The following is a 23,580-nucleotide window of genomic DNA, read 5'->3' on the forward strand; positions in this document are numbered from 1 at the left end:
CACATAATATTTGAAGGTGGCATCATACGGACTACAAAAATGCTTTTGTATTACTATGGTATTATATTATATAGTCACAGCTAGCTTTCAGCGACGGCTTCCTGTGTCCCAGGTACCCTACTAGGCACTAGATGTCCGTGGTTAGCTTTGATCTTTAAAATGACCTGGGAGGAATATATTCTTTTGTAGCCTGCTTTTTTCCCTTCAGCAGTACACTTTGGGCATCTTTCCATGTCAATAAATAGAGCTGGGTCGGAAGTACCTGATTCAAAGGCTGAGAAACTTAAACAGTCAGCAGCCACTGCCCAGGTGAAGATCAATAATAGTTAACATTTATTGAGTGCTTTATTACACACCAGGCCCTCCACTCATTGTTTAAGGTGAACTCTCTCGCATTTGATCCTTGAGGCAATCCCAAGGTAGCTTCTATTATTATTCAGATAGAGAATCTGAAGCCCAGAGAAGCAAAGGAACACAGTCGAGGTCAGACAGCTGGTGTTTAATGGCAGAGGTGGGATTCAAACCCAGGTCCCTCTGATTCAGGCGCTGGGCTCTCAGCCAGCACATTTGGAGGACAACATGGAGGAGGATGCAAGGGGAGTCTTCCAAATAGGGAAAGGATCCACTGACAAAGGCTGAAGACAGGCAGGAGGGTGGTGTGGGCCCAGGCCACTGTCCTCCATGGAAGTGACAGTAAGGCTTCCTGGAGGTGACACCGTTTGTACTAATTTTATGTCTCCAGCCAATAAAGGAGGTCTTTTTATAACTTACCAGTTCCTGGGCGTATGTCCAGTGAGACATACGTGGATTCAAATCCTCATTGTGCCACTCTAGTTTAAAAAAAAAAAAAAATCAGCATTATCACCGGACCTACAGTAGTTTGCGTCTATAATTCCAACACTTTGGGAGGCCAAGGCAGGCGGATCACCTGAGGTCAGGAATTCGAGACCAGACTGGCCAACATGGTGAAACCCCATCTCCACTAAAAATACAAAAATTAGCTGGGCGTGGTGGTGCACGCCCGTAATCCCAGCTACTCGGGAGGCTGAGGCAGGAGAATCGTTTGAACCCAGAAGGTGGAGATTGCAGTGAGCCAAGAACGTGCCACTGCATTCCAGCCTGGGTTACAAAGCGAGACTCAGTCTGAAAAATAAAAATAAAAATAAAAACTAAACAGCACTGTTGAGATATAATTGATGTTCAATAAATTATACATACTGAAATTGAATAATTTGATGAGTTTCAACATATGTACATACCCAAGGAACCATCACCACAATCAAGATGCCAAGTGTTTCAATTGCTTCCAAAAGCTACCTCATGCTGGCTTATAAGTCATCCCCCATTCATCCCACCACCCCATTCCCAGGTAACCATCATCACTATAGGCTGCTTTCTTTCACTATAGATGGCTTTACATTTTCTGGGATTTTATAGAAATGAGATCATGCTATATGTACTCTTTATTAAGTTTTTTTTTTTTTTTTTTTTTTGGATACAGAGCCTCTCTCTGTTGCCCAGGCTGGGAGCGCAGTGGCAAAAACTTGGCGCACTGAAACCTCTGCCCCTGCGGGGGTTCAAGCAATTCTCCTGCCTCAGCCTCACTAGTAGCTGGCATTACAGGCGTGCGCTACCATACCTGGATAATTTTCTTTCTTTTTTTTTTTTTTTGTATTTTTAGTAGAGACGAGGTTTCACCATGTTGGTCAGGCTGGTCTTGAACTCCTGACCTCAGATAATCCGCCCACCTCGGCCTCCCAAAGTGCTGGGATTATAGGCATGAGCCACTGCACCTGGCCAATATATACTCTTTCTGTCTGACTTCTCTCATTCAGCATAATTATTTTGTCATTTATCCATGCTATTGCACATATCAATAATTTGTCTTTTTTTATTGCTAAGTAGGATTGAGATGTAGATGTACATATATCAGATTGGTGCAAAAGTAATTGCGGTTTTGACTGTTACTCTTTTTTTTTTTTTTTTTTTGAGACACAGTCTTGCTCTGTTGCCCACGCTGGAGTGCAGTGGCGCGATCTCAGCTCACTGCAACCTCTGCATCCAGGTTCAAGCGATTCTCCTGCCTCAGCCTCCTGAGTAGCTGGGACTACAGGCATGCACCACCATGCTCGGCTAATTTTTGTATTTTTAGTAGAGACAGGGTTTCACCATGTTGGCCAGGCTGGTCTTGAACTCCTTGCCTCAAGTGATCCGCCTGCCTGGGCCTCTCAAAGTGCTGGGATTACAGGCATGAGCCACCGTGCCTGTCCATTTTGCCATTACTTTTGATGGCAAAACCGCCGTTACTTTTGCACCAACCTAATAGATCTCTCAGGTGAAGCACGGTGGCTCACACCTGTAATCCCAACACTTTGGGAGACTGAGACGAGCAGATCACTTGAGCCCAGGAGTTTGAGACCAGCCTGGGCCACATAGCGAAACCCTGTCGCTACTAAACACCAAAAAATTAGCCAGGCATGGTGGTGTGTGCCTGTCTGTAGTCTCAGCTACTCAGGAGGCTGAGGTGGGAGAATCACTTGAGCCCTGAGGTCGAGCTGCAGTGAGCCGTGATTGCACCACTGCACTCCACTTTGCCTCCAACAAATAAGAAAGAAAGATACAGATGCCACAGTTTCTTTACCCATGCCCCTGGGCATGTCATTGTTTCCTCCAGTTTTTGACTATTAGAAATAAAACTGCTATGGGCCGGGCGCGGTGGCTCAAGCCTGTAATCCCAGCACTTTGGGAGGCCGAGACGGGCGGATCGCGAGGTCAGGAGATCGAGACCATCCTGGCTAACACGGTGAAACCCCGTCTCTACTAAAAAATACAAAAAACTAGCCGGGCGACGAGGCGGGCGCCTGTAGTCCCAGCTACTCGGGAGGCTGAGGCAGGAGAATGGCGTAAACCCGGGAGGCGGAGCTTGCAGTGAGCTGAGATCCGGCCACTGCACTCCAGCCTGGGCGGCAGAGCGAGACTCCGTCTCAAAAAAAAAAAAAAAAAAAAAAAAAAAAAAAAAAAAGAAATAAAACTGCTATGAACATTCATGTACATGTCTTTCTTTTTTTTTTTTTTTTTTTGAGACGGAGTTTCGCTCTGTCGTCCAGGCTGGAGTGCAGTGGCAGGTTCTCAGCTCACTGCAAGCTCCGCCTCCCGGGTTTACGCCATTCTCCTGGCTCAGCCTCCGGAGTAGCTAGGACTACAGGCGCCCGCCACCTCGCCCGGCTAGTTTTTTGTGTTTTTTAGTAGAGACGGGGTTTCACCGTGTTAGCCAGGATGGTCTCGATCTCCTGACCTTGTGATCCGCCCGTCTCGGCCTCCCAAAGTGCTGGGATTACAGGCTTGAGCCACCGCGCCCGGCCTTCAGGTACATGTCTTTGAGTGAACAAATGCTTTCATTACCCAGGAATACAACTGCGTATGTTTAACTTTTAACAACATAAAACAACAAACAACATTTAACAACATAAGCGTATGTTTAACTTTTTAAGAAACTGCAAACTACTTCCCAGCCTGGCCTTTTTAATTGTAGTCATTTTAGATGCTCTCATTTTTTTTTAACCTGTGGCTCTAATAGCTGGTTTTTTAGACTGTCTGGGCCTCAGTTTTTTCATGTGTAAAATGGAGATAATTGGCCAGGTGCGGTGGCTCATGCCTGTAATCCCAGCACTTTAGGAGGCCGAGGCAGGCAGATCACTTGAGATCAAGAGTTCGAGACCAGCCTGGACAACGTGGTGAAACCCCATCTCTACTAAAAACACAAAAATTAGCTGGGCATGGTGGCGCACACCTGTAGTCCTAGCTACTCGGGAGGCTGAAGCAGGAGAATAGCATGAACCCGGGAGGCAGTGGTTGCATCGTGCCACTGTACTCCAGCCCGGCGACAGAGCGAGACTCCGTCTCAAAAAAAAAAAACAGGAGATAATTATATCAGCTTTGAAAGGTAGTGAAGACAGAGTGAACTAGCACATAAGCACATATGCAGCACGTAGGACAGGGACTGGGATATAGTAAGGGTTCCATAAGGGGTGGGTTGTTGTTGTTGTTGTTTTTGAGATGGAGTCTTGTGCAGTGTTACAATGTCAGCTCACTGCAACCTCCGCCTCCCAGGTTCAAGTGATTCTCCTGCCTCAGCCTCTCGAGTAGCTGGGATTACAGGCACACACCGCCACGCCTGGCTAATTTTTGTATTTTTAGTGGAGACTAGGTTTCACCATGTTAGCCAGGCTGGTTTCGCACTCCCGATGTCTGGTGATCTACCTGCTTTGACCTCCCAAAGTGCTGGATTACAGGAGTGAGCCACCACACCCAGCCAAGGGAGATTATTTTACTACAATTGAACCACAGCCATCCTATGATCTGGCCACTTACCCCAGGATACAGCATCCTCAACTAGACGGCAAAAAGCCACTTCCTTTGCACTTAGTCAGTGCCGTTAGCCTGGAGGAATAACAATAGCACCATCGATTGTGCCAGGCACTATCCTAGGTACTTTTGTATGCTGAATCCTTGCAAAGCCCTGTGAGGTGGGTCAGTGTTTGCCTTCTGTATCACAGATGAGAAAACTGGGATGTAGTAACCAGTCATTGGCCAAGGTCACACAGCAGTGAAGTAATGGTACTGTGAATTGAATCTACGTAGTTTGATTTAGGATCTAGAAGTTTCACTAATGGATTACCTAGCTCAGAGCTAGTGAAATAGCCCAGTCACAAAAGCACCTCCTGATACTCAGAATCATCTTCAGCTCCTCAGACACAGAGCCTGAGGCAAAGATTAGGTACTGTGTGATTTATTTATTTATTTTAATTTTTTTTAATTTTTTTTTTTTTTTTTTTGAGACGGAGTCTCGCTCTGTCGCCCAGGCTGGAGTGCAGTGGCGCGATCTCGGCTCACTGCAAGCTCTGCCTCCCAGGTTTACGCCATTCTCCTGCCTCAGCCTCCCGAGTAGCTGGGACTACAGGCGCCCGCCATCTCGCTCGGCTAATTTTTTGTATTTTTTTAGTAGAGACGGGGTTTCACCGTGTTAGCCAGGATGGTCTCGATCTCCTGACCTCGTGATCCACCCGTCTCGGCCTCCCAAAGTGCTGGGATTACAGGCTTGAGCCACCGCGCCCGGCCAGTACTGTGTGATTTATAAAGGAAAGAACCTGTAAGGGATGAAGGGAAGCAAGACAGGGAGGGAAACAAGCAAAGATGTGGTCTCAGGTAAAATCTAGCAAAAAGGCTGCCTTTGTGTACCTCTGTACGAGTCAGCTGTTGGCTACCAGCCACCCTGTGGGTGAGGGGAATAAACTCCAGGGTGAGGTGATTCCTGAGATGGCAGTTCTCAGTAGAAATGGAAATAGTAAGCCATTAGAAGCCAACAACTGAAGCTTCTGGGGGGATGGTATTGGTGTGCTAGCCCATGAAGGGCTCAAGAGGTTCCCAGAGGCACGCTTCTTGCCTGCCTAATGAACCAAGTTCTAGAACATTCTGGAACATTCACTTCCTAGACTTGTTTTGGAGAATCCTCCTTCTCACTGAAACCAGGATGTTGAAGAAATCTGGCCTGTGACATAATCAAAGCACACCTTTATTTTTATCTCCCAGTGTCTATTCTAAGATGTATTTGATGGAGAAACATTTTCCCTGCCACTGAGTGAAATCTCCCCCTTACTCTTCTGCTCGTTCTGAGGCAACAGGTAATTCTATGGTCACTTTAGGTCACAAACACACTCAATTTAGAAATGAGAATGTCCAGGGAAGCTTCTAACCAAAATTCCCAATTTGATTTAGGTTTAAACCTTCTCCCCTTGTTCTCAGGCCTGCTGCAGGGAGGTGGTGTGGGTGGCTCCTTCTCTATCTCTCCTTCCCTCATCTACATGTGGGGTACAGTGGGGGGTGTTGGAGATGGCAAGGGGGGAGAAAGGGTCTCCCTTGAGCTGCAACCATCCTGGCTGGCTTCAAGCTGCCCCTTGCTGTCGTGGGCTCCATGGAGACGACCACTGTCACAGGGGCCCTCTCACTCTTGACCTTGGCAGAAGCACCTCTCCTCATAGGGGTCCCTTGCAAGTCATTCATCAGCCCTTAGGAACCCAACATCCAACTCAAGCTTCTTGCTGCTGCCACACCTCTGCCCCTCCAGGAGGCTCTAGGGGACAGGACCCAAGAGGACCCCTTGCAGGTGCTCTCTGCCAACGCTGGTCCACGGGAAACACTACAGCCAGCAGCCTGTGCCCTGAAAGTCCTGGGAATGTTGCTGACCTTAGCACACCCACACTGTGGCTCCTGACTACAGCCAGGCAGCCTGTTTCTCTCAGTCTCTAGATGCCCATGTCCACATGGGACCACTGGGCCCGCTCATAATGGCCACACATTAATCTCTACAAATAGTAGCCCCTCTCATGGAAGAGCCCTCATGACCCCATTCCACTCTTCCGAGAAGATGGCCACCAAAGAACTCTTTGCCTCCTCTTCCCATCCTAGGAGAATGTGGGGAATATAGGGGTAATAATAAATGTAGGGGTTTTGGGTAGTCACGGCTAAATTTTAGCAGCTGTGGGTTTTGACTGGGCTCTTAAAAAACAGTTACTGGTTGTCACAGCAGAGCTTTCTAGAAACATCTTACAAGTCATGTCCACCATCCCGAGCTTCCGTTTTTTTCATATCCTTACTGGGGTGACAACACCTTACTGGGGGTTTGTTGTGAGGGCTGAGTGAAGTAGTGAATTTGTGGAGCTGACACTCCAGGATTCCACAATCACAGACCTGCAAATTCCATCTCCGTGGGACCATTTACAAGTGATGTGGCTTCTCTGAGTCTGTTTACTCCTTTGTCAAATGGAAGAGCCTCTACTCCATCGCATCTCTGTAAGGTTAGTTAAGTGAATACATATGACATGCTTAGCACGGGACCTGGCACCTGGTAAGAACTCAGTCCATGCTAGGTGCTATTAATATAATGGTGGGTGGCTGGTACTAATGAAGGGGATGTGGGACCTCCACCCCTTCCATTTTTCTCACTATTCCAGGCCCTGTTTTGGAAATGCTTCAGCCAGGCTGGGATCCAGGGCCCCTGGGAACAGAGAGGACATGCTGTACCTCCAAGCAGCCATGCTGACTCAGGTTGGGAAATCAATGTGTGACCACGAAAACACAGCCAGGTTCTTCCCACTTCTGGGAAATCCGCACAGCCAACCCACGGGCATCTCTTTACCCCATCCCGAGAGGTGGCCAGCTCCATTCTAGGTCCTGATTGGGCAGCTTGTGAGCACAAGGCTGGCACACTGAGAAAAAGGAGTCTCTTGCCCCTTAGGTAACCCCAGGCCCAGGGGTCACAAGCTTTGCACCACCCTCTGATGGGGGTCAAACATGTCTGGTGTTTGCCAAGCCTCTGACTTCCCCCAGCCCACATCTGGACACTTCTCAAGCCAAGCCAGGCTCCGGACCACTGGTTGGGCAACCCATGACCTCAAACTGGGTCAGATCCATCAGACGAGCATCTGTTTAAGAGTATAGGACATTTTGTTCTTTAGAATCCCGAGGGTCAGAGTATGAACCCTCCCCGTCCCCGATTCAAACTCCCCCCCCCCAACCTGCTGCCATTGATTTACTCTGTTACTTTGAGCAAGTTTTCCAGCTCTCTGAGTTCTAGTTTTCCTATCCACCAAATGCAGACTAACAAGTACCTCCACCTTCCAGGGTTGATGTGAGATTCAGGTCGTGAATGTCAAAGGATGGCACAGACATTAGCAGGCACTCCAAAAGGGGGAGTTATTATTGCAAACACCAAGTGAAAAACAGCATGGTACATATGCTACAGTGGATGAGAGGGAAGAGCTGAGAGCCAGACTGCCTGGGTTCCAAACCTGCTAGTCAGGTGTGGTGGCTCATGCCTGTAATCCTAGCACTTTGCGAGGTCAAGGCGGGTGGATCGCTTGAGGCCAGGAGTTTGAGACCAACCTGGCCAATATGGCGAAACCCCATCTCTACTCAAAATACAAATAAAATTAGCCGGGCATGAGGGCATGCGCCTGTAATCCCAGCTACTGGGGAAGCTGAGGCAGGAGAATCGCCTGAACCCAGGAGGCAGAGGTTGCAGTGAGCCAAGACTGTGCCACTGCACTCCAGCCTGGGCCACAGAGTGAGACACTGCCTCAAAACAAAACAATACAAAACAAAACAGGCTGCCCTGCCACCTCCTGTGTGGCCACAGGGAATCTCTCTAAGCCTCAGTTTTCTTCTCTGTAAAATGGGAATAATCATAATACAGTTATGAGGATTCAATTAGATTAGTTGCAGTGGAAACAGTGCCTGGCACATAGTATTACCTAATAACCGTTAACGATTTTTTATTTTAATTTTTCCAGTCTCTGCCCCAGTTGGGAAGCACGAACTATTTTAATTAGCCACACAAGTTAGCATGTCGGTAACAGTGCTGAAATCACACAGGTCAGTGTTTTGAACAAAATTCACCTGGAAGTCATATTTAGTGAGCATCTACCTATCTACCTGGTGCTAACAGAAGACATACATTTAGATACAAGTATATGTACATGTATACACTCATATGCACACACACATACTGTGAAGTGGGTATTGCTGTCTTCATTTTTTAAAACCTTTATATTATAGAGCAAAACAGATGCAGAAAACCACACAAATTAAATTTGTAGCACCCAGATGCAGTGGCTCACACCTGTAATCCCAGCACTTTGAGAAGCCGAGGTGAGTAGATTGCTTGAGCCCAGGAGTTTGAGATCAACCTGGGCAACATGGCAAAACCTGAAACCCCATCTCTACGAAAAATACATAAATTAGCCGGGCATGGTGGCATGTACCTGTAGCCCCAGTTACTCAGGAGGCTGAAGTAGGAGGATTACTTGAGTCTGGGGAGATCTGAGGCTACAGTGAGCTGAGATTACACTGCTATACTCCACCCCGGGCAACAAAGAGAGACCCTATATCAAAAAAAAAAAAAAATTGTAGCTTAGTGAGTTATATTAAGACAAACACCCTGTAACCACCACCCAGGTCAAGAAACAGAATTTTTCAGCCACCTCAGGGTTCCCCTCCCCACCTCACCAGGTACTCCATACCAATCACAGCCCCTCCCCCCAAAATAATCACTAATCCGACTATTAATTACTTCCTTGCGTTTCTTCATGACTTACTCATCTGAGTGTGCATCCCTAGATGTTATTGTTTAGTTGTGTCCACTTTTTATTTTTATTTATTTATTTTTTGTTGACATGGAGTCTCATTCAACTGCCCAGGTGGTGACACGATCTCGGCTCACTGCAACCACCGTCTCCCGGGTTCAAGAGATTCTCCCGTCTCAGCCTCCCCAGTAGCTGGGATTACAGGCACCCACCATCATGCCCGGCTAATTTTTGTATTTTAGTGGAGATGGGGTTTCACCACATTGGCCAGGCTGGTCTTGAACTCCTGACCTCAGGTGATCCACCTGCCTCAGCCTCCCAAAGTGCTGGGATTACAGGCGTGAGCCACCACACCCGGCCATGTCCACTTTTTAAAAGCCTCTTTTGTGTGTGTGTGTGTTTTGTTTTTTAGGAGACAAGGTCTCACTCTGTCTTGCAGGAGGGAGTGCACCGGTGCAATCTTGGCTCACTGCAGCCTTGAACACCCCAGACTCAGGTGATCCTCTTACCTCAGCCTCCAGAGTAGCCAGGACTATAGGCATGTGCCACCACACCTGGCTAATTTTTGTATTTTTTTGTAGAGACAGGGTTTTACCATGTTGCCCAGGCTGGTCTTGAACTCCTGGCCTCAAAAGATCCTCCCAGTTAGGTATCCCAAAGTGCTGGAACTACTGGTGTGAGCCACAGTGCCCAGCCAAAAGCCTCTTTTATTAATCCAAAAGCCTCTTTTAAAAAATAGTCTACAGGTTCTCCCTTCCATCCTTTTCTCTTCCTTGAAGTTTATCTGTTGAATTCAGGCTGTTTTCCGTGTAGTTTCTCAAAGTCTGAATTTTGTCAATTGCATCCTCACAGTACAATATAACACGGCCCTCTGACCTCTGCATTGCCTGCAAATTAGCAGCTGGATCAGACTCAGGGTCCATCTTTTTGGCATGATTATAGCTGGTGCTGGACTCCTTTCCCAGCAGCTCCTACAAGGCTGGAGTTTGCTCCTTTTTTGATGTTAGCTGCCATTGTGGACAATGGCTGGATACATTCATTCACTGTAAATAACAAAATGGCAATATTGCATAATTTTGTTTTCATGTATTAGCTGTAAAAATTTTGTAGGAAGCTTCTTCCCTTTATCTATTTGGTTTCCCAGTGCTACAGTTCATTTAGGAAAGGCAGGAGAATGACTAGATTCTTTATTTACCTAGTGTTCAAGAATGCAATTTATTTCCATGCCATCGTCAGAAGGTGATTGATTTGCTGGATATCATTATGAACCCAGGGTTTTAAACATATTTGATGAGTTTCAATCAACTGCAAGGATTATCTCTGTTGCAGCTAACACTGTTTCATCTGCAGGCTGGCTTCTAAGTCCTTTTGGTGTGACCCTGGTAGCCTTTGATAGCTTCCTTGTTAACTGACATGACAAGATATTTCAGGCTCATTTTGTATATCTCCTGCTACAGATCTGGAATGAGTAATTTCTTCAAGAACTCTTTTTATTTTTATTAATCAACACTATTATCTGGGTGCAAGATATGCTCATTGCTACAAGATGACCATGGTTTAAGTCTTTTTTAGTAGCTAGAACTAGGTATTGTATATATGAATACATGCATATACATTCCTTTAAAAGTAGTCTCAAGTTCACATTGATATATCCAATGTAAATAGAGTTGTATAGGATGTTTATGGAACCTATTCTGTATTACATCTGTAGTTCCTTTCTTCCACACTTGGAATCTTTCGTTTTCAAGGATACAGGGGCTGATATAATGGAAAGATGCTATAATTACTGGTTAAAATGACTCAATAATTCACAGGGGTTAAAAACTCCTTTAAACCTTAGGCTGTGTGGCAAACATCTTACACTCGCCCACTACCGGAGTTGGCAAAACGCTTTCCAGTTTCAGCCGCTGTTTTCCCAACAACACGTGAATACATGTTGCAATTTTAGCACTCTCCATGTCTCAGGCCCGTCAGACACCTTGCTGCTTCCCTTCTGTTTCTACTGCACAGAGATGCCAATGGCATGCAGGCCTTGTAGCTGTTGGTGATTTGTCCCCACTTGTGTTTTGGAATTCATGAAGATGCCTTGTCACACTTAGTTTTGTTGTAAACGTGTTTATGAATTTTTTTCTATTTTTGATTGGGGGTTTGGGGAGATTCATATCTATGCTAGGCATTATTGCCTCTATCTTTCCAGAATTCCCCAGTTGGTATTATTTTCACAGATAAGGAAACTGAACCCCAGGGGAAATGTGATTTGCCCAAGATCACACAGCCAGTGACAGCACAGAAATGTATGTGAGGTCACCTGCTTTCATGCAAGGTACAGAGAAGATACCTGATACGGACCACTCCCTCCTCTTCTTCCTCCCTATTTCCACCGGTCAGTATCTTTACAGGATTCTGGGGGTTTGGGGGGCGATTTTTTTTTTTGTTTTTTGAGGTGGAGTCTTCCTCTGTTGCTTAGGCTGGAGTACAGTGGCATGATCTCGGTTCACTGCAACCTCCACCTGCCGGATTCAAATGATTCTCCTGCTTCAGCCTCCCGAGTAGCTGGGATTACAAGCACCCACCAGCACACCCAGCTAATTTTTGTACTTTTAGGAGAGATGGGGTTTCACTATGTTGGCCAGGCTGGTCTCGAAATCCCGGCCTCAAGTCATCCTCCTGCCTCGGCCTCCAAAAGTGCTGGGATTACAGGTGTGAGCCACCGTGCCTGGCCCCATGATTCTGTTATTGACAATCAAATGAGATTATCCATGCAAAGAGCTCATCACTGTACCAATGAAAGCATTCAATAACTGGTAGCAGTTAGTACAGGATTTTACGGTTGATGAAACCAAGGGTTGGAGAGACAGATAATTGTTCCACTGTTACACAGCTGGTAAGTGACACAGGCTTTCTCAGGTCTGTCTGACCAGAACCTAACATTCTTTCTCCCACACTAGTGGTTCTTAATTTGGAGCAGCTTTGTCTCCCAGGTGGTATTTGGCAATGTCTGGAGATATCTTTGGTTTTCATCACTGTGAATGTGGAGTGCTACTGTCATCTAGTGGGTAAAGCCTAGGAATGACATTAAACATCCTACAGGACCACATCTCTCCCACGCCCCCGAAAAAAAGGCTTTTCCAGCTCCAAATGTCAATAGTGCTAAGGTTGAGAAGTTATGCCCTATACTGTGGTGCCATCCTAAATAAGCCTTACCAGGCCAGGCATGGTGGCTCACGCCTGTAATCCCAGCACTTTGGGAGGCTGAGGCAGGCAGATCATCTGAGGTCAGGAGTTCGAGACTAGCCTGGCCAACATGGTGAAACCTGTCTCTACTAAAAATACAAAAATTAGCCAGGCACAGTGATGCATACCTTTAGCCCCAGCTACTAGGGAAGCTGAGGCAGGAGAATCGCTGGAACCCAGGGGGTACAGGTTGCAGTGAGTCAAGGTTGCACCACTGCACTCCAGCCTGGGTGACAGAGTGGGACTCTGTCTCAAAAAAATAAAAATAAAAATAAATAAAAATATATAAGTCTTACCTTAGAACCAATACTAAGGCTGGTCCTAGGAGATTTTCTGAGCTCAGAATCACAGGCCCTGAACATAGACAGCTCAGGCATATCTAGCCTCCTCCAGCATGTACGCAATGCAGTGTCAAGATTTTTTTCTTCAGAGGCTGGATGAAATTAGGAGAGCAAGATTTTTGGAACCTTCCAAACCAAGACACAGGGCAAGCTGCCCCCGGTGATCTTTCTGCTTGAGAGTGGGTGATCATCACCGATAAACAGACATTTCATGATACAATGTGCCAGAACTCTGCACATGCCATTCTTTTTTTTTTTTTTTTTTGAGACACAGTCTCGCTCTGTCTCCCAGGCTGTAGTACAGTGGCACGATCTTGGCTCACTGCAACCTCTGCCCCCCAGGTACAAGCTATTTTCCTGCCTCAACCTCCTGAGTAGCTGGGAATACAGGCGTGCGCCACCACACCCAGGTAGGATTTTTTGTGTTTTTAGTAGAGACGGGGTTTCACCCTGTTGGCCAGGCTGGTCCTGAACTCCTAGCCTCAGGTGGTCTGCCCGCCTCGGCCTCCCAAAGTCCTGGGGTTACAGATGTGAGTCACCGTGCTTGACCTGCACATGCCATTCTATGACATCCTCCCAAGGATCCTTCTAAATAAGGGCCATATTCCCATTTTATACATAAGGAAATGAGTCTTTTCAAGAGGTTGTTCAGACCCCATAAATTCTGAGTGTCCAAGGCAGAGAACACTGACATCAAATACCAGCTCAAACACTTAGTCATCATGTGACTTTGGGCAATTTTTTGTCCTTCTCTGATCCTTTTTCCCAACCTGTAAAAACAGAGACAGGGCTACATGACCTTTAGGACAAAGTAAAATTTGGGACCATCGTGTCATACAGGCTTGAATTGATACCTAGCTCTCTCTTTCATATCTTGAGCCCTTAGGAGACTTTCTCTTTCTCAATATTTTACGTTATTTTATTTTATTATTATTTTTTGAGACGGAGTCTCGCTCTGTTGCCCAGCCTGGAGTGCAATGGCATGATCTTGACTAACTGCAACCTCCACCTTCCGGGTTCAAGTGATTCTCCTGCCTCAGCCTCCAGAGTAGCTGGGATTACAGGCGCCTGCCACCATGCCTGGTTAATGTTTCTATTTTTAGCAGACACAGGATTTCACCATGTTGGCCAGGCTGGTCTCAAACTCCTGACCTCAAGTGATCCACTACTTTGGCCTCCCAAATTGCTGGGATTATAGGAGTGAGCCACCAGGCCTGGCCTCTTTCTGGATTTTAGTTTCCTCTTCTGTAAATGGGACAATGCTAACTTGCTGTTCACAGGGTCATTGTAAGGTGAAATTAAGATCATACAAGCACAGTGCCTGGTATATATAATCATTCAAAAAGCAGAAACTCTTTTTGTTGTCGTTGTTTATCAGAGACTTTCTAATCCTGAGATAATCTGGTTCTCTAAAATGTGTTAATGGCCCTCAGTTGAGAGAAGGGGCAGGGATTTCTGGGGCATCTCTGAATCCTCTCCCTGACCTGCCCTTGAGACCAAGTTCTTCTCCTGCTGGCAGCATCTAGGATTGCCATCTGGGCTCCAGGTACCAGTAGTAGGTCCTAGGTTTGGGTGGAGGAGAGGGGCTTATTCCAATACCTAGGACAGAATGGTTAGGACAGGGTCATCCCTCACCCTTTGCCACAAGAGCTGCCATTTGGCAGGGCGCAGGAGCCCAGGCAGCCTCCTAGGTGGTTGGGATTACAGGCCTGGCTAATTTTCGTATTTTTAGTAGAGACGGGGTTTCACCAGGTTCGCCAGGCTGGTCTCAAACTCCTGAACTCAGGTGATCCACCTGCCTTGCCTTCTCAAAGTGCTGAGATTATAGGCATGAGCCACCACGCCCGGCTGTTTTGGGGGTTTTCTTTTTGAGACAGAGTCTCACTCTGTCACCCAGGCTGGAGTGCAGTGGCATGATCTCGGCTCACTGCAACCTCTGCCTCCCGGTTTCAAGTGATTCTCCTGCCTCAGCCTCCCGGGTAGTTGGGATTACAGGCGTGTGCCACCATGCCCAGCTAATTTTTGTATTTTTAGTAGAGACGGGGTTTCACCATGTTGGCTAGGGTGGTCTTGTCGTACCCCTGACCTCAAGTGATCCACCTGCTTCAGTCTCCCAAAGTGCTGGGATTACAGCCACTGCACCCGGCCTTACCTTATGTGTTAAAAGATTTCACAGATGTGATTAATGTAAGGATCTTGAGATGGTAAGATTATTCTGGATTATCTGGGTGAGCCCAGTGTAATCCCAAGAGTCCTCACAAGAAGAGGGAAGCAGGGGGATCAGTCCGTAGTAGATGTGACAACAGAAGCAAGAGGTTGAGGTGATTTGAAGAAGGGGCCATGAGCTAAGGAATGCAGGTGACCTCTACAAACTGTAAAAGGAAAGGAACTGATGCTTCCTCGAAATCCCCAGAAAGAATGCAGTCTTGCCAACACCTTGATTTCAGACTTTTGACCTAGAGAACAGCAAGAGAATATATCTGTGTTGTTTCAATCCATGAAGTTTGCAGTAATTCCTTGTAACAGTAACAAGGAAAATAATACATAGATTTAGCAAAGAAAACAAAATCCAGGATGCCCAGTAGTCATATTTGAATTTCCTATAAACAACAATTTTTAAAGTATAAATGTGTCCCAAATGTTGCATAAGACACGTGTGTGTGTGTGTGTGTGTGTGTGTGTGTGTGTGTTTGGAAAGGAACAAACTTAAATGTTTATCTAAAATTCAAACTGTAGTGAATGTTCTATATTTTGTCTGTCAATCCTAGAAGTGATGAAACTGAAAGCAGGAGTCAAAACTCATGATTCCCAGGTCCCCTCCACACTGCTGCCCCCTGCCCCTCAATCTAGTATCTGGCAGAAACTGCCACTTTCTTGCGGCCATCATTGGTCACTTACCATCTTCTTGGGACTCCTCCTGCCCCTGGAGTAGGAAAACGAAAAGACTGTTTAAGGTCGTCTCTTTGGGCTCAGAGTTCTCCTGGACCACCAAAATTTCTTTCTAGAAATGGCTTAATGTCTACTCTGCCTCAGAGGGACCTAGGAGATTTGCGTCAAAGTTGCAGTTGCACAAAATACTTGCAGGGGAATCTTATTGGACTGGGGTGGGAATTAGTAAAGCCTTTGTCTGGAGGGAACGTCATGAACCCCAAAGCAGGAAAAAAGTAATTATTGAATCAGGCTCCAGAGCAAGAATCAGGTTTCAGATAACGAAACAGAAGCCCAAGGAGGAATGGGGACTTGCTCCAGGTCACTCAGTTAATGACAGACAGATGTCCCCTGGTTTGGAATCTCCCCTTTTGGAGCAGCCAGTCCTGACAGCAGCCGTAGCTGGGGAGAAATCTAGAATGTTAATTCTGAGGTCTGGGTTTGAAGCCCGTTACTGCCTTGATTGCCAGTTTCCCTTTCCTGAAATAGAAGAAATGCATAAATATGAGGAGTTAATGAGATCATGGATGTTAAACAACAGGTGCATGTCAGCATGTTCCTGGAAAATGGCAGCGTCTTTCCTTCCTTCTTTGAGCCTCAGTTTCCCCATCTATAAGCCGGGTTTGACAAGCGGCTGGTACGCAGCCACTCCAGGTCCACAGCACGGAGCTCTGACAGCCAGGGGGCGACTAAACGCCAGCGTTGCGGGGAAGTGTCACACATGCGCGCTCCTAGACGGAGCCCCGCCTCCCACGCCCCGGAACGTCACTTCCGGCGCGAGGGGCCGGGCCGGCCGGGCAGGGAGTGCGGGTCGGTTCTGTGCGCGCTGCCGGACGAGGCTCCCGCCGCCGATTGACCCGCGCTCCGCCCGTAGCCGGGCCGGTGAGTGCCCGCGAGCCCGTCCGTGTGCCGTGGGGGCTAAGGAGAGGGACCCCTGAGAGGGAGGGATAACCGGAAGTGGGGACCAGAGGAGCGAGAGACCCCAGGAAATGGGGACACCTGGGGAGGGGGTGACAGCCGGAAGTGGGGGCCTCGGAAGGTTGTCCACGGGATGTGGGGTCTGGGGGCTCTAGGAGAGATGGCTTCCTGACCTCTTCTTGTTGAGAGAAAGGGGTGGAAAGGAAAGTGATGCTCCAGAAAGCGATGGGCTCCAGGTGGGGGAGATCTCTGGCTTTACCCTTACCAATTGGTGTCTGTATCTCAGTCATATGCCCGTCTGTCAGCTCATTCACCAGCCCGTGACTGAGCCCCGCTGAGCGCTCGGCATTGCTGAGTCCCTGGAGCGTCAACATGAAGCTCCAGGTGGAGGGTGGAGATTAGAAGACCAGGGTGGGGCTAGATGCATCCTTGCTCTGCCTCACCGGGTGTGCCCCCTTGGGCGCATCGCTTAACCTATAGCCTCCGCTGATGTGTACAGACCACTGCCATATGCCAGGCACTGGGGGTGGCAGTGGACATGGAAGACAAGCCCTCTGCCCTCGTGGAACTTACATTCTAGGGGACAGTCCTTTTTGTCTTTTGTAAAATGGGAACAGTAATAGCGCTCTCACCAAATACTGTGAAGATTAAATGAGGAAATGGGTAAAGGGCTTAGCAATGCTTGATACATGGTAAAATGCTCAAGTATGCATTCTCTTCATTCCACTATGATGTAAGCTTCATTAGGTGAGGAATTACATTTGCGTCTGTGTTCCCAATACCTGTGAGCACAGTGCCTGACATACATGGTAGGTGGATCAGTAATTATTTGATAAATGAGTGGGTGGTAAAACTGACTCTAGAGAGTTCTATGTAAACGCCCATGGCATTGGACTGTAATTTCTAAAAAAGAAATAGGAACCCAGTTCTGTGGAAAACTGGAGGGAATCACCCTCAAGGAGTTTGGAAAGGATTCACAGAGGAGGTGACATGGCAGCTGGGCCTTAAAGGCCATGAGCTGTCGAGTTAGGAACAAATTAGAAGAGGAAATTCCAGGCAGAGTGTATCAGAAGTGCACGAGTTGTTCCAAGGATGATGGCTCCTAGTTTGTTTTGACTGGCATTTAATGTGCATCAAGGTGGGATGAGATGGAAAATGAGGCTGGAGAGGGGCTTTGAGGTGAGGCTTGTACCTTGTGAACACTGTGGTTTGTCGCTCAGGTAGACACTAGATGGGACTGCAGGCATCTCTTGGTGGCTTCCATAAAAACAAAGCCATAGGTGTTCCATTCCTCACTTAGCATATCTCTGCCAACCAGACTAAAGTCATTCAACAAATATTTATGGAGTGCAGACTGTGTGTCTAACACCACGTTAGGTGCTAGGTTTAAGGTGATGAACAAGACAAACTTGGATGTTGCTCACAAATTACCAACAGACAATTGCAACAGGGTGGGAGAAGTGCAGGCCACCTAACCTGGCCTGAGGGTCAGCGAAGGCTACCTACTCCAGGCCACCAGCATCTCTCAGCTAGATTATTACAATAGCCTCTAAATGGTCTCTTTGCTTCGGTCCTTACCCTCTTAGAGTCCATTCCCAAGACAGCAGAGTGGTCCTTTAAAAAAAAAAAAAAATATATATATATATATATAGTAAATATATATATATATATTGTTTTTTTACTTGAGATGGAGTCGCGCTCTGTCGCCCAAGCTGGAGTGCAGTGATATGATCTCGGCTCACTGCAACCTCTGCTTCCTGGTTTCAATCGATTATCCTGCTTCAACCTCCCAAGTAGCTGGCACTACAGGCCCACACCACCATGCCTGGCTAATTTTTGTATTTTTAGTAGAGATAGGGTTTCACCATGTTGGCCAGGCTGGTCTCGAACTCCTGACCTCAGGTGATCCATCCACCTCAGCCTATCCAAGTGTTGAGATTACAGGCGTGAGCCACCACACACAGCCCGAGAAAAAAATTTAAAAATTAGCCAATTGTGGTGGTGGTGTGTGCCTGTAGTCCCAGCTACCTGGGAGGCTGGGGCAGGAGGATTGCTTGAACTTAGGAGTTCGAGGTTGCAGAGAGCTATGATTGTGCCACTGCACTTTAGCCTGGGTGACACAGCAAGACCCTGTCTCTTAAAAAATAAAAAAGTGCATGAGTTCGGGTCCTCTAAGAAGCAGACACGAGGATGAGATTAGACATGCTAGAAATTTAGAGGCAACCCTTGTGAAGGACAACACCTGGGAAGGGAGCTGGTGAAGTCAGGAAGAGCCACGGGCAGTGATGCAGATCAGCTCCTGTGAATGTTTGGGCAGCAAGTCTCCAACTGCAGGGCAGTCCCAACAAAGGTTTGGCCAGGCCCTCAAGCAAACACTGCCTGTTAGAGGAGTCCCATGTCTCACTAAGTCATTGCCTAGGAGCAGTGAGGCCACAGAAGGGCTGCGGAAAGTTGTGGCTTCCCCTGGATAGTGGATCTAGAGGGACAGCTACTGGAGGCCCTTTATCAATTACGTTTTCCCAGCAGGAGATCTGACCGGCACATATGTTACATGGGTATGTGGTAAAAAATTCAAACAGTACAGTAAAAATCCTCTTTCTCATCTTAAATCTTCACTTGTCCAGTTCTGCTCCCGAGAGATAACCATTGGTAAGTTTCTTATTATCTCCTTCCAGAAGTTTTGTGTGCATTCACAAGTGTATATGTATAGTTTAAAAATATGATTATTTTCTGTACACTATTCTGCAACTTGCTTTTTTAACGTATCAATTCATAAACATCTGCCTAATTCCTTTTCATGACTGACTAGTACCCCATTCATATGGTAATATTACTTAACCAGTCTCCCCTGATGGGCAGTTAAGGTGTTTCCAATCTTTTGTCATTATAATCAATACTTGTGAAGGCCATGTGCATATTTTGCACATATATACAAGTATATGTCCTAGAAATGGAATTGCTGACCCAAAGGGCATGCGGGTTTACATTCTGAAGATATTGACAACTGCCCTCCAAAGAGGCTGTCAATTTATACTCCCAGCATCAGCAAACATATCAGAGTACGTTATTTTATTTTATTTTTGCCAATCTGAATCTCAGAGTTTTTTTTTTGTTTTTTTTTTTTTTTGAGGCAGAGTCTCACTCTGTCGCCAGGGCTGGAGTGCAGTGGCCGGATCTCAGCTCACTGCAAGCTCCGCCTCCCGGGTTTACGCCATTCTCCTGCCTCAGCCTCCCGAGTAGCTGGGACTACAGGCGCCCGCCACCTCGCCCGGCTAGTTTTTGTATTTTTAGTAGAGACGGGGTTTCACCGTGTTAGCCAGGATGGTCTCGATCTCCTGACCTCGTGATCCGCCCGTCTCGGCCTCCCAAAGTGCTGGGATTACAGGCTTGAGCCACCGCGCCCGGCCATTTTTTTTTTTTAAACAGAGTCTTGCTCTGGCTGAGTGTGGTGGCGCCATCTCAACTCACTGCAACCTCCACCTCCTGTGTTCAAGCAATTCTCCTGCCTCAGCCTCCCAAGTAGCTGAGATTACAGGTGCCCACCACACCCGTCTGATTTTTGTTTTTAGTAGAGACGGGATTTCACCATGTTGGCCAGGCTGGTCTCAAAGTCTTACCCCAGGCGATCCACCCACCCCGACCTCCTAAAGTGCTGGGATTACAGGCATGAGCCACCACGCCTGGCCTCAGAGTTGTTTTAATTCACATTTATTTAATGATGAATAAGGTTGAGCACCTATTAATACATTTATAAGGAAGGCCCTGGTATTTATGAGGGAGTATATAGTCTGCTATAGCTGCTGGCTGCCTCCCTGGGCACTAACAGCAGCCGGCCTGGGGTCAGACTTGCGTGTGTGGTTTAGATCCCGATCATTGCCCCCAGTTGAGAAACGCTGCCCTGAGGTTACTTGGCTTTTACAGAAGTGTTCCTGTCCCCTACACTGGGCTGCCCTGGGATTTGAAATAAGCACTTGTTAACTTTGCTTAGGGCTTCTGTGTTGGCAGGGACCCTGGTAGCTAATGTCAGAAGAAAGTGACTCTCTGAGAACCAGCCCTTCTGTGGCCTCACTCTCTGAAAATGAGCTGCTGCCACCACCTGAGCCTCCGGGCTATGTGTGCTCACTGACAGAAGAACTGGTCACGAAAGCCCGGGAAGAGCTACAGGAAAAGCCGGAATGGAGACTTCGAGATGTGCAGGCCCTTCGTGACATGGTGCGGAAGGAGTACCCGAACCTGAGCACTTCCCTTGATGACGCCTTCCTGCTGCGCTTCCTCCGTGCCCGCAAGTTTGATTACGACCGGGCCCTGCAGCTCCTCATCAACTACCACAGCTGTAGGAGAAGCTGGCCCGAAGTCTTCAATAACTTGAAGCCATCAGCCTTAAAAGATGTGCTTGCTTCTGGGTTCCTCACCGTGCTGCCCCACACTGACCCCAGGGGCTGCCATGTCGTCTGCATCCGCCCAGGTATCTCCCTAGACTGTTGTGGGGCGGGTGTGTCCAGTCTTTGCAATGTGTCCATTCAGCACCCTGTCCTCCTTTCCAAGTCCCTTTTTTACCCCTTCTTTGTCATAGTCAAGGCTTTTTTGATTGCAGATAACAAAAACCTACTCAAACCAACTTCAGAAAAAAGGGAGGATTTAGTCGAAGGAGACAGGAGTACCTCCCCGAACCAGAGAACTGAAGGCGTGGCAGTTCTTACTAGGGCCTAGAACCAAGAATCAAGACTGCCACCAGGAGCCAAGACAGCCATTCTCCCTGTCTCTGCCCGACAGTCTGTGTATCCTTCAGCCACATATTTCTGCCTTTTGCGTATCTTCTTCACACTTTTTTCTGTGTATGGCTGTCCCACTCCTGTGCACATAGTTAAATCTGGCACCCGCTCAGCTCTCAGGTTTGCCTGACCACCCAATTAAGTTCCTCAATGCAGATTCCAGATTTCTAGCGGGGAGCATCAGGTGGGGCCTAAGAACCTGCCCCTGGCCATAGGATACAAGCATGGCTGCCAGGGCCCTCCCTGAGCCCTCTTTGTGAATAGGTTGAGGTACAGGTATCAGTGCAAGGGTGTGGACTGAGCAGACACCTGGAAAGGGGCCTCCTCTGTGCCTCCTCCAACCTTTCCTTCTTTTCCTCTATTGTGTGAAGCCACTGACAGGATTCACTTTGGATTTGTTTTTTGATCTTAGCATTTCTTGGCAGTAATTAGGATACCTTACATTTCTTTGTCATGGCAGTTTACGAATGGGGGCTTTCTGCCACTAAAAGAGCATTTAGAAATACTCCCCAGCCAGGCGCAGCGGCTCATACCTGTAATCCCAGCACTTTGCGGGGGTGAGGGAGAAGGACTACTTGAGGCCAGGAGTTTGAGATGAGCCTGGGCAACATAGTGAGACTTTGTCTCTACAAAAAATTAAAAAAAAAAAAAAAAAGAAAAGAAAGAAAGAAAGAAATGCTCCCCAAAGAGCATTTCAACACAATGACCAAGGGCTGCCAGAACTCAAGATTTCTGATTGTTAGGCCTGTTCTCTTCCATGACACCAAAAGCATTATAAACTTTGGAATGTTCTACTCCATTCCTGATTTTCCATCAGACCACAGCTGAGAGAAGAATGGAAAGTAAGGAATGCAGTGTTCTCCCTAAGTAAGCCAGGGAATGAGAACACACTAGTAGTCCTCTTCTGCTCATTCCTAGAAATGCCCTCTTGAAGGGAAGTTTGATGGGCAGTGGACACCTCCATGCACTTTCCTCTGCCTTGACCCATTCCCCAAACTCTCTTTGGAGGCTAAACCATTCTATTCAGACTTTACTATGATGTACCAAGACCACTGTTAATGGCTTACCTGCTATTTTAGATACTTGCCAAAATTAGTGTTTATTTTAAAATAAGCAATGCAGTACAGATTTTAGGGCACCAAGAGACCTAGAAACCAGTCAGCAGGTTTTTCTGCTCCTCCTCTGTACTCAACTCATAAGAATATTACAACACAGTCAGATATTACAACACTGATTGCACCTTTGCTTGCATGGTTTCAACCCTTTGCTCGTGAGATGAATTTTTTCCCCATATGTCTGGAGCAGATCTGGACCCCTTTCTACCGACCCAGCGTTTTAGGAAGAGGCATACATAGAAACGTTTCTTCTCAATTGGGAATCAGCTTTGCCTTTATTAAAGCTCTTTTGAGACATGTGATTGAAAGGGATGATATCCAGTTACATAGAGGCAGGGTTAATTGGCAGCAACGTTGGCACAATTTGGGGACAAAGATCTTTCATGAGAATTTTGCATATATCAGGCCAGGTGCGGTGGCTCATGCCTGTAATCCCAGCACTTTGGGAGACTGAGGCAGGTGGATCATGAGGTCAGGAGTTCAAGACCAGGCTGGCCAACATGGTAAACCGCCCCCCCGCCCCCGCCACCCTGCCCGTCTCTACTAAAAATACAAAAAGCTGGGTGTGGTGGTACATGCCTGTAATCCTAACTGTCCTGGAGGCTGAGGCAGGAGAATCGCTTGAACCCGGGAGGCAGAGGTTGCAATGAGCCGAGATCATGCCACTGCACTCTAGCCTGGGTGACAGAGCAAGACTCCGTCAAAAAAATAAAAATAAAAAAGAATTTTGCACATATCACATATCCCATAGTTGGCAAACGTGAGGTTTTATCTTTTAAGAAAGAGGTACATAGATTTTGCTGGGATTTTCTTGAGAACAGTGGTTAACAGTAAAAAGTGGGCATTTTCTTTTTTTTTTTTTCCCAAAGAGAGGAAAGAATCATTAAATACACGGGGCGTATTAGAAAAGTATCCACCGTGGAAAGAGGAGGGGAACACAGCACTGTGCTCCATCCTCACAGTACCCCTGTCAAGGTCGTGTATGAGTCAAGACTCAGCTGTTTTTTGAGACAGAGTCTCGCTCTGTTGCCCAAGTTGGAGTGCGGTGGCGCGATCTCGACTCACTGCAACCTCTGCCTCCTGGGTTCAAGTGATTCTTCTGCCTCAGCCTCCCAAGTAGCTGAGACTACAG

At 47.2% G+C, this 23,580-nt stretch overlaps 1 protein-coding gene and 1 long non-coding RNA gene across 10 annotated transcripts in view; one reads left to right on the forward strand and one right to left on the reverse strand.

The window, feature by feature from the left end:
* The window catches only part of TTPAL (alpha tocopherol transfer protein like), a 48,810-nt gene that overhangs the window by 13,406 nt on the left and 11,824 nt on the right, over nt 1-23,580 (forward strand). For 2 of the 9 annotated variants that reach the window (XM_033186489.1, XM_033186497.1), the window contains exons 1-3: nt 16,412-16,525; nt 19,186-19,210; nt 20,567-21,026. In XM_033186489.1, coding sequence (XP_033042380.1) covers nt 20,582-21,026 — 445 coding nt within the window. In that variant the 5' untranslated portion in view covers nt 16,412-16,525; nt 19,186-19,210; nt 20,567-20,581. Of the gene's footprint in view, nt 1-16,407; nt 16,526-16,566; nt 17,371-19,087; nt 19,211-20,037; nt 20,097-20,566; nt 21,027-23,580 lie in introns of those variants that run through there. The other 7 variants (XM_033186488.1, XM_033186496.1, XM_033186492.1 and 4 more) reach the window with 6 other exon arrangements.
* Nucleotides 311-5,418, reverse strand: LOC117068806. Its single transcript, XR_004431242.1, has 2 exons — nt 5,239-5,418; nt 311-830 (listed from the first exon to the last, which is right to left on the reverse strand). It is a non-coding gene; the product is annotated as an uncharacterized LOC117068806 (long non-coding RNA).

The sequence above is a fragment of the Trachypithecus francoisi genome, unplaced genomic scaffold, assembly GCF_009764315.1.
Source record: "Trachypithecus francoisi isolate TF-2019V2 unplaced genomic scaffold, Tfra_2.0 Lachesis_group21, whole genome shotgun sequence".
In the NCBI taxonomy this organism is placed as follows: Eukaryota; Metazoa; Chordata; class Mammalia; order Primates; family Cercopithecidae; genus Trachypithecus; species Trachypithecus francoisi.